The following is a 15,796-nucleotide window of genomic DNA, read 5'->3' as shown; positions in this document are numbered from 1 at the left end:
GAACCAAACCAAATGAAACTGAACCCTTTGGACAGTGAGCTCCGTTGCTCTTACACTTGTTGCAGAGAACCCAGTGAACAATAGTAAAGCGATATCTTACAGGCAAGGGGAATGGGGGACCTATTTTTCCCGAACGAAATGCCAGACTTCGTGGCAGAGCCACCGGCGGACGCGGGACCTGCGTCCCAAAGGCCCACAGACTCGTTCATGGAGCTCCTCCACCTTCCCTACAAAACACTCTCCGACACACTCAAGAGCTCCGCTTTGGACCTCAAAGAAACGGTATGATTCAGCCACCGGGATTTGTTGATCCCCTCAACCCTCGACATGTATGCAAACTTAAAAGATCTCTCTACGGTCTAAAACAGGCTCCTCGGGCCTGGTATGAAGCATTCTATACGGCCATTCTCTCCTTAGGTTTCTCCTCTTCATCTTCTGACACAAGTTTGTTTATCAAACAAGATTCTTCTATCATTTTCATTTTAGTGTATGTTGACAATATTATCATTACTGGTAGTTCATCCTCCGTTTGTCAATCTCTTATTGCTCAGTTACAACTCATGTTTCCTGTGAAGGATTTAGGTGATATTCACTATTTTCTGGGTATTGAAGTCCAACGATCGGCTACAGGGTTGTTTATCCACCAATCCAAATATGCTCTTGATCTGTTAAAGAAAACTGATATGCTTGGTGTCAAGCCTTGTTCCACTCCTGCTGGTTCTGCCAGATTGGATCACTCAGGCTCTCTTCTCCCTGATCCCACTTTTTACAGATCAACTGTTGGAACTTTACAGTACCTAACCTGGACTCGGCTTGATTTGGCATTTGCTGTGAATCAAGTCTGTCAGTACATGCATTCTCCTCGCACTATTCACTTGCAGGCAGTAAAACGAATCCTTCGGTATTTGAAGGGGACACTTGATGCTGGTCTATGGTTTACACCAGGTTCACAATGTCTCACTGCGTGGTCTGATGCAGATTGGGCTGGTTGCCCTGTTGACAGAAGATCAATGAGCGGTTACTGTGTTTTTCTGGGTCCTAATCTAATATCCTGGAGTGCAAAGAAGCAATGCACTATTGCACGGTCTTCTACTGAGGCTGAGTACCGGCCTCTAGCCAACACAGTTGCTGAACTTAGCTGGGTTTGTAAAATCCTGCAAGATCTTTCTTTCCCTCTTCTCCGGACTCATGCCATCTTCTGTGACGACAAAAGTGCTATTGCATTAGCATTTAATCCTGTGTTTCATGCTCGGACCAAACATGTGGAAATTGACTACCACTATATTCATGAAAAAGTTCTTGGTGGCCAAGTCAGTGTGCATCATGTTTCTTCTACTCTTCAACTGGCTGACATTTTTACTAAATCCTTGCCCTCTGCTCGTTTTGCAGAATTGACTTCCAAGCTTTCAATTAGAGTTCCTAACTTTAGCTTGAGGGGGCGTGTTAAGGATATAATAGGATGTGATGTACCTTATTAGAACTTTACTTACTTTACTTAGTTGTTAAGATATGGTTGTTAGAGTCTGAGCTATTTATACTGAATGTACTCACAGTTTATAATGAATGAATAGAATCATTTTCTACAACTTCTCTCTCTACATTTTCTCTCACTATAATTTTATCACACTGCTATGAGTTTCTACATATCAGAGGGGGATGATGCATGGAGGAGATCGGCCCTATTCTCTATTCGAAGGTGTTGGTGGAATGGCTCTTCTCCTTTTTGACATGACTGAGCCGTCTGAAGCACGGTTTCCTGGTTATGAGCTTTAAATGATTGACGTTTACTTCTTTACGACAGTCTGATACTTTTGTTATGTACATATTAAAGCAAATAAGAGTAAAAGGTTAACTTGTAACAAGAAATATGATCTGCAGTTTGCAACAGAGGTGAGTGATTTTATTCTCATTTGTTACTAACACTAGTCATCCACACGAGAAAAATTGTCTATGACAGTAGAGCATTTGATTTCAAAATCTGCACTCTACAAATGGACCTGATCTCGGGTGACATCCTCCGCCTCCGAGGTAAAACATCAAGTTTCTATACTCAGGCCAAACCCACAAGCTTCTCACTGACCTCCCACACCTTGCGAGCCTTCTCCGCATCACTAGCTTCTTGGGACAGTTGGTTCTCGAAGGAAGCCGAATCCTTGTTCCAGCTCCAGTAGACTCCCGACTTTGTCAAGCTTGGGTCGCTCACAACCTGAGAGTGATCAACAGCAAGGAAATGAGTTCATGCACAAGAGAGATTGAAAAACATAATGCGCCGTTTACAAGCTTTAAGTTCTTACCTGAGCAAGTCTCTTTCCGGCTTCTTCTTCTGAGACGTAGCCCTTGGTGATGTACTTTTGGAATGGAGGGAACAGAAGCCTGAACAAGGGAATGTGCTCCCTGAACAAACCAGTGGTGGCAATGCAGCCGGGGTAAAGGGAAGTAAATGTTATCCCGGTTTCCTCATGGTAGCGCCTGTGGAACTCTTGCATTGTGAGCATGTTGCAGACTTTGCTGTCCTTGTAGGCCTTGGCACCGTCAAAGTCTCCACCATCGATCATGGCCGAGCTGTTTAGACCGTTTAAGCCTCCTGCAAGTCCCCTCAAGTCCCCAAGGTTGGCCTTTGGAGGTACATTTCCGGCTAAGGTATTCGTGTTCCCTGAAAAGCAATTCCATTTTTTTATCACACATTCTAGAAAGAAGAGTGCATTTTGTAGAATTATCTTCTTCATTTGAATCAAGTACCGGTAATTGAGCCAACAATGATGAGTCTCCTTGATGGGAAGTCGGATTTGTTCAAATCTTCCATCAGCAACCGCGAAAGAAGGAAGTGTCCGAGATGGTTAGTCCCAACACTGAGTTCGAATCCCTCAGCAGTGAATGAGGGTTCCTTAGCAGTTGGCTGATAAACAGCAGCATTACACACAAGCACATCAAGCGGCCTCTCAGATCGCCTGAAGTTATCGACAAATTGGCGCACACTGTCGAGGGAAGCGAGGTCTAGATGCATAATGGTGTAGTTTTCTTTGGGCATGCCAGCTGACTTGGCAGCTCTTTCAGTCTTGAGGAAATCCCTGCAGGCCATAATTACATGCCATTTTCCAGATTCGGCCAAAGACTTGGCTGTGGCTAGACCGAGTCCGGAAGAGGCGCCGGTGACAATCACACTGCCCTTTCTTAGAGTTTTCCTTCCCTCTGATGTTCCCCTGTTAATTGCTGGGCTTGCTGTTGCTGTTGTCTGGGCTCTCACTGGCTTGAATTCCCTCTGTAGTCACAGCCATTGTGTTTTTTTACACACAAATTTGGTAAAAATTCAACATATATGCAATACAACTCCAAATTCAGCAACTACTACAAGTTACAACCAAAATGGTCTGTGCGGAAGCGCTTTTGAATGGCTAAAAGCATTTTCAGATAACCAAAAGTTAAAGCATCTTTTGACAGAAACAATCTAAAAGTGATTATCGGTTTATATAAAAAATTCTGATGCGCTTCCATTAAAAACGTTTATAAGCAGAAGTGCTTTTTGTTTTGCTTTTGCAACAAGAGGAAACACATTGCGTATTTGCAGAGTAGATACCTTGCAGCTTAATGCAACAGAACTGAACTCAGCCTTGAGATTGTCCGAGAAAGAGACTCCAAACAGACTTGAATCCTTGAAAGAAGCACTTGTCTTTCCCTGAAAAAACATACAATTCCAAGAAAATAAATAAAATCAAACCCCATTAGCTTCTTGGTCGATAAAAACGAGAAGGAACGTTTCTTGGAATAAATAGAGGATTAGGCGATATTAGCTCGAAACAAACCTCTTTAAGAACGGAAAATGCAGAAGAAACCACAGAAGCAGCCTGAAGAGCCATTAATTCTCTGTATTTTTTTTTTAATTGGGGTTTTTTCTGATCTTTTTCACAAGTGGGTGAGGAAGAGAGAGTGAGAGGTGGTGGGAGTGGCCAAAGTGGAAGCTTGAGCTCAAGTGCTGTGAAAAAGAAACCACCAGCTTGTATTTATACACGGTCGTTTTGGTGGGCAGATTTGAGGACTCATGAGAGACTAAAATAGCATTATTTTATGGGATATGAGTTGGCAGAGAGGATAAGATAATTGGCAGCATGTAAGTCTGCCACATCAAATTTCAAGCGGCCAATGAGGTTGTGAGGACTGGATTTCCTTTTGATATTTGTTTTCTTTCTTCTTTTTCAAAAAGTTTTAAGTGTACCGGAAACACAAATCGTGTGGGATATTATTTCCATTGTTATAATAAGGGTGCACGATAAGATTGATAGGCATCAATCTCCGATATATCAACTTTAAAACAAATTCGCATGTTATGAAGCGACTGAAACACAAATCGTGTGGGATATTATTTCCATTGTTATAATAAGGGTGCACGATAAGATTGATAGGCATCAATCTCCGCTATATCAACTTTAAAACAAATTCACATGTTATGAAGCGAGTGAAACACAAATCGTGTGGGATATTATTTCTATTGTTATAATAAGGGTGCACGATAAGATTGATAGGCATCAATCTCCGATATATCAACTTTAAAACAAATTCACATGTTATGAAGCGAGTGATATAGTAACAACAAGTATCCATGCTACGAATACCCCAAGAAATTATGCTTTTTCCCCCTTGCTTTTTAGAACATAGGATTATAGGATAAGATATTTTTCAGCAGTGTTCCCATTCTTTTGTGTTATGGGTTGTGCCTGCAAAGAGAAAATAGAAATGGAGCCAGATTGTCTGCCCTCCTGTTTGGATGTCCTTCCGATCCCTTCCTATTTTATACGGTTGCGGTTAAGCCACTTCAACATTTTATATAGATTTTTCTATAAATATAATAAGATAAAAAATAATAGGAATATAAAATATTGACTTGGCTTAACCGTGACCGTACAAATAGGAGGGATGGAATGGCATCCAAATAAAAGGGCAGACACTCTGCCTCCAATAGAAATTTGTTGTTGTGAAAGGACAGGGAGTTGTGGGAGGAGGTTGTGGATTAGAGCCACATTTTTGGCAAGTTCTGCTCTGGAATCTGGGTGAAGTTTCATTTTCTGTATTTTGTTTTGGATATTATGGCAAGTTGAAGGACTGTAGGCCCACTTTTTGTGGGGACTTTTGGCGGACACAATGTGGGCTCTCAAAGTTGGTCGAAACCTTATCGTGACAAACCTAAGGATTTGGGCCTATTGTGCTTATAGTTCGGGTCTGACCCAAGTCTAACAATGGCTCAAGAAGTAGAGCTAGATAACTTTGTTCATTAGTTTTTCTTTTCTTTCTTTCGATTAATTAAAATAAAATTACAATGTGGATTCGCGACAGATCTAAAGTCATATATATATCAAGGGTTAGTCTGGAAATAATGCTGGAAGGCATATTGTTAAACCAAACACATGAATGATCGTTCAGAGTGTGTTTGTTGCACCAAACTCTCTTGGACTGAATCTCAAGAACTAATCAAAATTGGCTTGGCGGCGAACTCGAATCTTAGTTCCATTTTGCAGAAAACATGCAACGCTATTTTGGCCAAATCTCATCGAGTTAGACGAGATTATCATCACCAATCAACTCATCATCATCTCTAGTGTAAGATTCAAGCATGCATCTAAAATTCTCATCATAGGATCCGAATGAAATCGATAACTCCAAAACAATTTTAATAGATGAAAAAAAATACTGATCATGAACATGATGTTCTTTAAATCGAGAAAGTTATTATTCTTTTAAAAAATAGCTAAAACTTAAAACCAAAGGACTCTCATCATAATTAGCAAGAACATCAATAAAAGATTTAAGGAGTAAATTAAAAAAAATAAAAACATTATAAAAGCCTAACACCCTTTTTAAAGGTAAAAATATGATTTTTCGTTAAAAATGAATAGTACAGAGAATGTTTTATTAAAACTCACAATTTTGTACTCATATAAGTATGACTTTTTTTCGCTCTCAACAACAAGGATAAGTTCATAACTTTACCCTCTTCGTATATGCGTACAATTAATTTATTTAGCATGAAATATGTGTCATGAAATGAGGAAGAGAGTGGTCTTAACTCCCTAAAAAAACAATACCAAAAGAGTTTCATTAAAACTCCCTATAATATAACGATCCATCACTTGGTTTGAAGAATTCAAATTAGGAGAGAGTCGAGATTAAGAGTTGAAGACAAAATTCATCTTTATAGGGTACCCTATAACAAACCATCTTTACAGAGATTAAAAGGTTTTTGTTTACTTGGAAGCTAAGAATGTTACTTGTCTAATGGCCTACACACCAACAACTACCAATATTGGGCAGAAAAAGAAATCAAGACCTGTGCACATAAATTGTAAAAGAATTTTCATTTCTAAATTCAATAAGCTTTTCCCATCTCATAACTCTACAATTTTCCGACCACAGACATTCATCGGTGTAGTTTTTTTTTTTTTTTTTCTTCTCTTTTTTCAACAAATCTATTTTTCTTTCTTGTTGCCCCGACGGACCGGCTCTCCAACTGAACTCCACGTCCGCCGGGCACAAGCACAAGGAAACACATGGAACGCTTTAATATTACAAATCTCTCTCTCTCTCTCTCTCTCTCTCTCTCTCTCTCTCTGTACACATTTTGCCAATAGGGAAAAATGGACTGGCTCCTTGCAGAATTATCAACTCATCTTCCCCCCATGATCAAGGGTTCCACTTATTTGGCCCCCCTTAAATCCGAATCGGCAACCCAAAATTTTGGAAAGTTCTAATTTCACCTCGAAGGCCAGCAGTTACAATCACCACACCCCAGGCTGACATGTTTTGGCTTAAACCATTCGTAAAATCAAAACTTACACGTGGGCTTCGGTTCCTAGTAGCTAGAAGAAGTTTTTCCTCCGGCCACGTTGCTGAAATTCTATCAAAGAAGTAATTGTTGGATGCACTCGAAATGATTCCGTGGAGAGGGCTATTGGTGCAACCAGATGCTGATCTTGAACCCTCGTTGGCATTAGCCACCTCAACTGGTGTAGGGGGGTGATTTGCTGTGGGGACCTCGTCAAGCCCATTACGTTCTGAATCTTGTAATCCCCATAAATCAGTCATTCCAGGCCAAGGGATGGCTGCTGATACATCTTGACAATGGAAATGCTCAAAGGACCGTGTGACAGTGACACTTTTGCTTCTGCTAGGACGGGAATCAGCTTCATGTTTCCATATATATACATGAGAATCCTCACTAGCAGATACCACATATTTACCATTTGCCGTGAGGGTGGCTGAGATTTGGCTATTTGCGTTCCGAAATCCTGTCAAAAACAGACCAATTCACCTATGGAAAGGGGAACATTCTAATGCATGTGCTAATATTCAAAATGACATGTTCACAGATCTAGAAGACAGCATTATCATTAAATTATTGCCCAGAAAACACATCTTTGTGCTAATCTAAACTTGGGTAACAAATTTAAGTTCTAGAAAAATGAAATATCAATGGTCCATCTAAGAGCTTATGTTTTCCAATCTTATGATAATATCAAACGTGCCGGAATGAATTAAGCTAGAATGAAACTATTATAAGCTTGACAGCTAACAATTTCACAAATGTTTAAACATATGGTACTACCATCATCTTGATCTACTACTATTATGTTCAACTTAAATGGAAAAATTCATGAACTGAATTTGAAATTGATAAAATAACATATAAAGAGAATCATACAACATCATGTGCTTACCCTTGAACTTGTGAACCAGATCAATACCGTCAACAACTCTAATTCGTGAATCTGCAGACGTAATCAGTACTTCTGATGAACTTCCTGGTGCAAACTGTCAAGCAAAACTAATCAGCAACAGTATCAAACCAACAATCTTGCAGCTCAAAGTAATCAAAGAATAAAAAATACAAGATGGGAAAACGGCCCGAGTGGCGAGTTATAATGGTAAAATGGAATAAGGTTTGTCTCCCAATTTCAAGGCTAAAATCATCTATACAGAAGCAAAGCAAACCAAGGCAATTTATTACCTGAAAACCTGTAATTTTCTTGTGATGTGATTTCTTTTTCTTGTTCTGCAGATTAATTTGGCTTTTCTGTTGCAACTTGTTCTCTGAAAATTTTGGAAAAATTTATTAGATGCATGCGCACATATACTTGGAGGGAGGGAGAGAGGGAGAGAGAGGGAGAGAGTTGTACCAGATGTATTGTATAAACGGCAGCTGCCTTTGTATGAACCAACTAGGGCGCCCTTCAGATATCAACCAAAAGTTTATTGAGCTACGAACGATACTAATACAATACATAAAGACAAGAATAAAAGCTAGAGCCCAACCTGACCATCAGGAGTGTAGCAAGCAGCAGTGACCATCTCGTGCAGATCATTCCAATCAACCACTTGACGATCAGGGATGCTCCATATGCGAACCTTAGCATCAAGTGATCCACTAATGAAGTACCTATCATCAACAGGGTTGAACTGGATGCAAGTTACTGCATCAATGTTCATGCAAAATAAAGTTATTAGAAACAAATGATAGGTGATGGGGAAAATATCCATATATCACTTGCACATTTATAACATCTTTCGGAAAAGATGTTAAAAGTATCAGATTATAAGAATTCAGATGATGAACTTTAAAAAATATATATATTTAAAAATAAAAATTGCTTGGCGTGATCTGAACCTAGGATCTAACAAATCCCCCTTCCAATCCCTTACACCAGAGCCAAAAATCATATAGTCATACTCGACTCATTTAGATCTTACTGTTTTAAGATTCATAAACAAAGTACTTTTCCTTGATATCAAAGGTGTGTACTTGATTTTTCAGCACTTTATAAACCGTGAAGTAAGATGTGTGCGAATTAGCCCCTTTTTATACAACAGTTGTTCCAAGTAGAGGCCAACCAAAATTGTAGAGCGAAGTTGAAATCCAGACCACATATACTTACCATAGTCACTATGTGAAAATATCTTCAGACAAGTCTTGCTCGCCAAGTGCCAAAGGCGCACAGTTTTGTCCATTGAAGATGAGAGCAGGTGCTGAAAAAAGGAACAAAAAAGGAACCTTGTTGAGAGATTATAACTGAAAATGAAAAAGGTCCACATTATTGCCATTTGCCATATATACAGCTTATTTTACGATTGCACCACCATTTAAATCAATCTGCCTCTTTCCACACAAACTACTAAGAAAGACTTGATTGCAAAATATAACATAAAGAAATTTACATTAGATAACTAGAAAAAGAGAGGACAATATAAACACAACAAGTCAATAAGATTTTGCGAGTTTTTTTGGCCTCTGGGAAACTTTCAGGGTAATAGTTTAAAACTTTTAGTGAATCCCAAAATAATCAAAAGATAGAGAACAAAACATAATGGAATACTGACATCTGAATACCATGCTACTATATCAGAAAACTGATATATGGTCGACAGGCATCATTTTCTGCAAAACAATTTACAATGCACGTTTACAGCCAATTCCCTCTGCCCACCTTTGGATCCACTAGATAACCCTTACCAAAAGGCAGTGAGCAGAAATTGCACTGATTTAATTTCCACACATGCCTCAAAATAATAGAATAATAATAACAGCATCATCCCTCCCCTCTTTCACATTTCACTAACCTGTCATGCTCAGAAAATGACCAACTGGAATCCACTCCAAGGAAAAGGCACTTATAAGCCTTAAAATTATAAACTTGTCAGTGTACTAAAAAAAAACCTCATCCCCCCACCTGAATCGACCAAAAAAAAAAAAAAAAAAAAAACTCAGAAGCCTTGATTTCCTTGAAGATTCTATCTCTTATTTTATTGTCAATCAAGTTCTTGATTTACTGTAATCTCGCTTGGGCCAGAAGAAGCTGATGACATGAGGAATTTGACAAACCATCCCGCCCAGCTACCCGCTTAAAACATCTTTCCTCATTATCAACCATTTTAGCTCCCTTCCACTTTGAATTTTAATTTGGCTTATTTCAGACTTCCCTAGCTTTGAGTGCCTTATTTAACAAAACCTTTTAACTTACAGAATCTCAACGATCAATGCCAATTGGCATATCTAAGACTAACTTACAGAAATTGCTATCATAGATAAGCATTACACCCTCTTCTATGTGACTGTCTATTTCCAAAACAGAACCTAGCCTTCACTACTATGATGTCCATCATTCCATTGAAATATAATCAGGACTATTCCAAAATTGTTTTTCTTATCCGCTTAAGAAATTTAAACTTTCCATAGTAAAACTATAACTTTCTGCTAAAATATGCAGTTCTAAACGCTCAAGAAAACAACAGTGTAAGTCAGATACAGATAGAAAGAGAAAGGAGTTGACAAATTCTTATACTATGGGAGCAGCCAGGGATAATAGATTTCTTCATTGACACAGCAGTTGAGTGGTATAGTCAAACGTTTCATTCATTTATCAGATATCTACTTGAGTAAACCAATATACAATAGCGCACACATCCTGCAAGCCTATACTTAGACAAACAGCATATGTACTAGAGTTTGGTTAAACCTAGCACACGAAAGTTCCAGAACCAGATCAGCGATCATTACCGAAGTTTCTACAGCGACTTTTAATCAGAGCCCCATTGACTTATCCAATTTTGTCAAAAGTATCCATGATTTATTTTCTTTCTCTTCCTCGAAACTTAACAAAGCAGCTTGACCATATCCAAGGTGCATGGACTGAAGAACCTAACAGGTACAGTTAAGAAACAAAGCCTTACATTTTTCAAAGTTCCTCTCAATTAAATTTCAACTTATAACTAATAAAGAAAATTGTCCAGAGTATTTGAATTTCATCACTACACAACGTGTACCGTCTGTTAACCTATCCCCTTGGACCCTTCATATGACTTGATTCATATATCCCTCTCCATGTGAATGTAATGAAACCAAAACAAAAAAGAAACATAACACTAGGCAAAAAAAGTGGTAGGTAAGTGTTAGTTACATCACTTGGCAGACAAATACCAAATAGTATCCTCGGATCACATGACAATAAAACAACATCCATTCAAATTCACCCAACATTTTGGTATCAAGAAACAACAGATACGCAAATAACGTAACCTGCGGAGATTAGAAGTTGACAAAAATAAATCCAAACAGATTACCAGAACAGTAACTAACCTGCGACTTGGACCAAGAAAGGTCAAGCACATCATCCAGATGCCCTTGGAATGAAGAAATGGGTTTCTCTGAAAGTGCAAACACAGTCTCTGGAATCACATAATGGTCCAAACTAACAGATTTTCGACCGATAGACGACCTTCCTCTCCTCTTTTTTTCCACAAGGTTGTCCACATTCGGTGAGACTGAACATGCTTCCGGCGACCCATTGGCAAATAACAACATGTTTAAATTGCTATCTTCTGACTTCTCCATCAACAGGTCACCCTTCCTCTCACTCTGCATCACCTGCCAAATATGAATCACGCAATCCTCACCGGCACTAGCCAAATATTTTCCATCCAAACTAAATTTAATGCTCCAAATCGACCCAGTATGCGCCTGAATCTCCTGACTCTTGAACAATGCAGTGACCTCCTTACATGACTTCCCATACTGCCTCACCCTCACCCTCTCCGGCCCATGAAACGACACATCCTGGCTATCATCTGTGCCAGAGCTTGACCTCCGACCTCCCTTTTCCGATGATGTATCCCTGTCATCGCTACTCCGCCTATCCTTGTGACCCGTCATGGTGATCGCAACACTCTTGATGCTCTTCAACCAACCCCCTTTCTTCTTCAACTTTGAAACCCCGTCATTGCTCCCATTGGCATTGGACTCGGAACCATCCTTATGACCCTCCTCCACGTTCTGCCTCCTCATCAGTTCTTGAACAATCGGTGAATGCCCGACGCTCATCTCAAACTCCTCCATGGTCAACTGCTTCCCTGTACCCACTTCCTTAAGCTTGTTCCACATTCCATCTTCTCTAATCTCATTCACAACAAACTCTTTACCATTATCAAGGTTCCTAATAGTACACACTTGGGCATTATTAATAGCATCACTTTCACTAACCTTACCAATGTCATTGCAATCCAACTCCTCCGCCTTCGAATCACTTCGAATCTCGTCTACCCTCCTCGAATTCTTGCCAGAAGGCGGCTTATTCGGTGGCGGAGATGAGTTGCTTTTACCGCTTGAAGATTTACAAACCAAAGATTTTGTATTTCTATTTACAAATGGACCGGTTTCGGGTTCAGGCTCGGTCTCGGCCTCACTGGAACCACAACGAACCGAAAGAAATGGGGGAGAAGAAACAGATGAAGTAGAACAAGCGTTATTACACTGATCGCCGCCGTCGGATTTGGAGCGGACGATGCTATTAACGCCTCCACCGCCGGAATTTACTTCAGTCATCAAATAATCCGACGAGACAGATCGCCCGAACTCGCCGGAAAAACCCAGTTGGGGTTTGGCCCGGGTCAGCACTGGGTCGCCGGTGAGACCCATTTCAGTGAGGAGTTTGGACCGGCGTTCAGAGACGGAGGAAGGCTCGGAGATCCAAACATCGTACTTGGTGGAGGCGCCCATTGGGAATTTGGGTACGGCATAATTCGGGTTCGGGTCGGGGTCGGGGTCGGGGTCGGAGTCGGAGTTCGAAGTGGAACAAGAACAAGAGGAGGAGACAATGCGATCGAGGGACTCGTAGAACTCGTTGTCTTCGTCTTCTTCCTGTCCGGCTCTGCTCATCGTTTACTGGGCATTCCCATTGGGTAATGAAAATGCCCGAGAAATTTCACCGGCGCCGATCGGATCCGACCCGGGTGCGGCAGAAACGGCGGCGTTTCGTTGTGTGCTCGGTTCGAATCGGCCGATTCGTTTGTTGGGTTCGGAGAAAGCGGGGTGGGAATTTGATGGGATCGGAGAAGAGACGGCTGTGGAAGTGTGCGTCTTTAGGATTGTGAATCAGATCCGGTTACGGGAGGGGAGAGAGAGAGAGAGAGAGAGAGAGAGAGAGAGAGAGAGGAGATGGAGGAGAGAGAGCGTGGGGGAACGAAGCCCTATGCTGCTGGGTTGGTTTGGGTTGGGGCTTGAGCAGTTGTTGATGTTGTTGTGCGTGTATCAGAGTAGAGAGAGAGAGAGAGAGAGAAAGAGAGGGAGGGAGGAGAGAGAGGGGGATTTTCTTGTTTGTTTGTTTGTTTTTTATCTAATAAAAAGGAAAATGCGTGAGGAGTGGGAAAGGAAACGTTTGGATTGAGACTTTTGATTTTAATTTTGTAAGGGATGGATGGGATTGGAAATAAATTTGGGGGTAATTAGGGGATAATTGTTGGATTCAGTTTGTCTTAACGGGCTTTAGGTAATTTTCTATTTATGTGTTTAACAAAAAAACAAATTTTAGTTTTAAAAGTTTCAAATAAGTAAACTCTTCTAATTTTCTTACAACTAAAAAAACTAGGAAGTTTTAACGAAAAGTCCATGGTACTATTCACTTTAACGAAAAACCACATTTTTACACTAAAAAGTCAAACCTGGTACTATTCACTTTACCCTTTATTTTGTCCTTATCATTAAAACTCAAAGTTTTCAAGCTATTTTCATTAGTTTTCCTAAAAAACTACCCATTGTTTACGAAGAAAAAAAAATACTCATCGTCACATGATTACCAAAAATTTACAAATAAATTTAAAAAATATTCCGATCATAATAACACCTCTGTTCTGAGGTATTAGAGTATTGATTTTGAACACTGATACACCTGTCTATAGTTTATCTCAACTGGAGGCATTGGACATGGCCATGACACTCCTTAATGGTAGAAATTATATGGTGTGACCACTATAGAGTCACATTATTGTTGTAATGCACCATGTTAGAATACATGTTTAATTAAGTAGCATTTACAATACATGAATTAATCATTTCATGGCCATCGCAATCTCAAACTTCGGAGTTCCTAAGGAATCCGAAGCCCGTGAGCTTCCAAAAAGTCTCGTACTAAGTAGATATGAGAATATACATACAAGGCTTAGAGGATCCACTCCTCTAGGTGATGTAGGATGTTACAATCCATCCCCTTAGGGGTTCGACGTCCTCGTCGGCACACTTCCGACCAGGGATTGGCTCTAATACCAAATTTTCACATCCCAATCTGGGCTCGACTCCGCCGTAGCACGATATTGTCTGTTTTGGGCCCCGACCACGCCCTTACGGTTTTGTTTCTAGGAACTCACACGAGAACTTCCCAGTAGGTCACCCATCATTAGATTGCTCTCACGCGAACTCGCTTAACTTTGAAGTTCCTAAGGAATCCGAAGCTAGTGAGCTCTCAAAAAGCCTCGTGCTAGGTAGAGATGAGAATATACATATAAGACTTAGAGGATCCACTCCCCTGGGCGATGTGGGATGTTACAACTTACAATCCACCCCTTTAGGGGCCCGACGTCCTCATCGGCACACTTCTGGCCAGGAATTAACTCTAATACCAAATTGTCACATCCTAACCCGGGCTCGACTCCGCCGTAACACCATATTGTCTGTTTTGGGCCCCGACCACGCCCTCACGGTTTTGTTTCTAGGAACTCACACAAGAACTTCCCAGTGGGTCACCTATCATTGGATTGCTCTCATGGAAACTCACTTAACTTTGGAGTTCCTAAGGAATTCGAAGCCAGTGAGCTCTCAAAAAGCCTCGTGCTAGGTAGCGATGAGAATATACATATAAGACTTAGAGGATCCACTCCCATAGGCGATGTGGGATATTACAACTTACAATCCACCCCCCTTAGGGGCTCGACGTCCTCGTCGACACACTTCCGGCCAGGGACTGGCTTTGATACCAAATTGTCACATCCCGACCCGAGCTCCACCACATCCTGGGCTTGACTTCGCCGTAACACGATATTGTCCGCTTTGGGCCCCTACCACGCCCTCACGGTTTTGTTTATGGGAACTCATACAAGAACTTCCCAGTGGGTTACCCATTATGGGATTGCCCTCACGGTTTCTCTTTTCTATACACTCCCGTTTAATTATTTCTATTGTTTCCATTTGATTTATTAAATTCGAAGGTCATAAATAAAGAGGAAAATAACATTTTTGGTTGTTATTACAACTATGCAATTGACATTTAGATTTTTAGGTTTGTTTGATATTCCTCTCTATTTTTTATTTTTTGAAATTAATTAGTTTTTATTTTATTTTATAAAAGAGATAGTGGGAGAAGAGGTAACAAACCTAGGACCTCGGGGTGAAGAGATAAATGTCTTTTTATTCGAATCTCGTAGGTGGCGAATTCGATACCAAATTAGGTTGTTCATTGTGTGGTTTAATCTAACTCCCCTTCTCCACTGAGTGTAAAATATATCGTTGTACTAAAAAAACATTAACTAACTTACAAGTTAATTAAAAGTTACAAACGTTTTGCAATAAGTAGTTTAGTTACATCCAAGATCTATAAATCAAGATGGTCCTCTAGATAGATGGAGATGGGAGGAAAGGTAAAAAGTGGGAACATGATGGTGATGCTACCCAAAAAGTTTCCAAAAAGAGTTCACCTTTAGTCACGGGCTTTACTTTTATCTGGGCCTAAAACTTCAAGCCCAGTAAAATTCAAATACCGTGTACAAATTCAATGCTGAGTACAGCAGCAGTAGACTAGTAGCAGCAGCAAAGTAGTTAGATTATACAGCCTGCCGTTGTATTTGTGGCCAACCACTTTCCATTCACCTTACCAATCACATGCTGTCCAGCCCATTACTGTTAAGTGCTTTTCTTCCTGCTTGCTTCAACTGCTTTTGGGACCAATTAATTATTAATGAATTATATTTGTTTAGACAATAGGGACCATTATAT

At 40.2% G+C, this 15,796-nt stretch overlaps 2 protein-coding genes across 2 annotated transcripts; both read right to left on the bottom strand.

The window, feature by feature from the left end:
- Positions 1–1,873: 1,873 nt before the first annotated feature.
- Positions 1,874–4,079, bottom strand: LOC103448652 (protochlorophyllide reductase, chloroplastic-like). The gene is made up of 5 exons (XM_029089006.2): positions 3,801–4,079; positions 3,575–3,673; positions 2,740–3,259; positions 2,295–2,653; positions 1,874–2,206 (listed from the first exon to the last, which is right to left on the bottom strand). The coding sequence occupies exons 1-5, from the start codon at positions 3,852–3,854 to the stop codon at positions 2,051–2,053; spliced, it is 1,188 nt and encodes a 395-aa protein (XP_028944839.1). The 5' UTR covers positions 3,855–4,079; the 3' UTR covers positions 1,874–2,050.
- A 2,246-nt stretch (positions 4,080–6,325) lies between these two features.
- On the bottom strand, positions 6,326–13,188 carry LOC103413286 (uncharacterized). Its single transcript, XM_008351760.4, has 7 exons — positions 11,117–13,188; positions 8,919–9,009; positions 8,299–8,456; positions 8,163–8,214; positions 7,994–8,076; positions 7,704–7,797; positions 6,326–7,274 (listed from the first exon to the last, which is right to left on the bottom strand). Exons 1-7 carry the CDS (start codon positions 12,689–12,691, stop codon positions 6,697–6,699), a joined length of 2,631 nt encoding a protein of 876 aa, XP_008349982.3. The 5' UTR covers positions 12,692–13,188; the 3' UTR covers positions 6,326–6,696.
- Between the last annotated feature and the right edge of the window lie 2,608 nt (positions 13,189–15,796).

This window comes from Malus domestica, chromosome 11, assembly GCF_042453785.1.
Source record: "Malus domestica chromosome 11, GDT2T_hap1".
Taxonomy (NCBI): domain Eukaryota; kingdom Viridiplantae; phylum Streptophyta; class Magnoliopsida; order Rosales; family Rosaceae; genus Malus; species Malus domestica.
Note: the sequence above shows the minus strand (reverse complement) of the source record. Positions and strands in the feature narration are given on the sequence as shown.

What these genes read in the sequence shown, in the direction of transcription:
- LOC103448652 (XM_029089006.2), bottom strand. Translation starts at nt 3,854, where the DNA reads ATGGCTCTTCAGGCTGCTTCTGTGGTTTCTTCTGCATTTTCCGTTCTT. An exon ending in CATTTTCCGTTCTTAAAGAG is followed by an intron (nt 3,674 to 3,800) that starts GTTTGTTTCGAG and finishes ATGTTTTTTCAG; the next exon opens with GGAAAGACAAGTGCTTCTTT. An exon ending in CATTGTTGGCTCAATTACCG is followed by an intron (nt 2,654 to 2,739) that starts GTACTTGATTCA and finishes ATTGCTTTTCAG; the next exon opens with GGAACACGAATACCTTAGCC.
- LOC103413286 (XM_008351760.4), bottom strand. Translation starts at nt 12,691, where the DNA reads ATGAGCAGAGCCGGACAGGAAGAAGACGAAGACAACGAGTTCTACGAG. An exon ending in ATTTTCACATAGTGACTATG is followed by an intron (nt 8,457 to 8,918) that starts GTAAGTATATGT and finishes ACATTGATGCAG; the next exon opens with TAACTTGCATCCAGTTCAAC. An exon ending in TCTGGTTCACAAGTTCAAGG is followed by an intron (nt 7,275 to 7,703) that starts GTAAGCACATGA and finishes TGTTTTTGACAG; the next exon opens with GATTTCGGAACGCAAATAGC.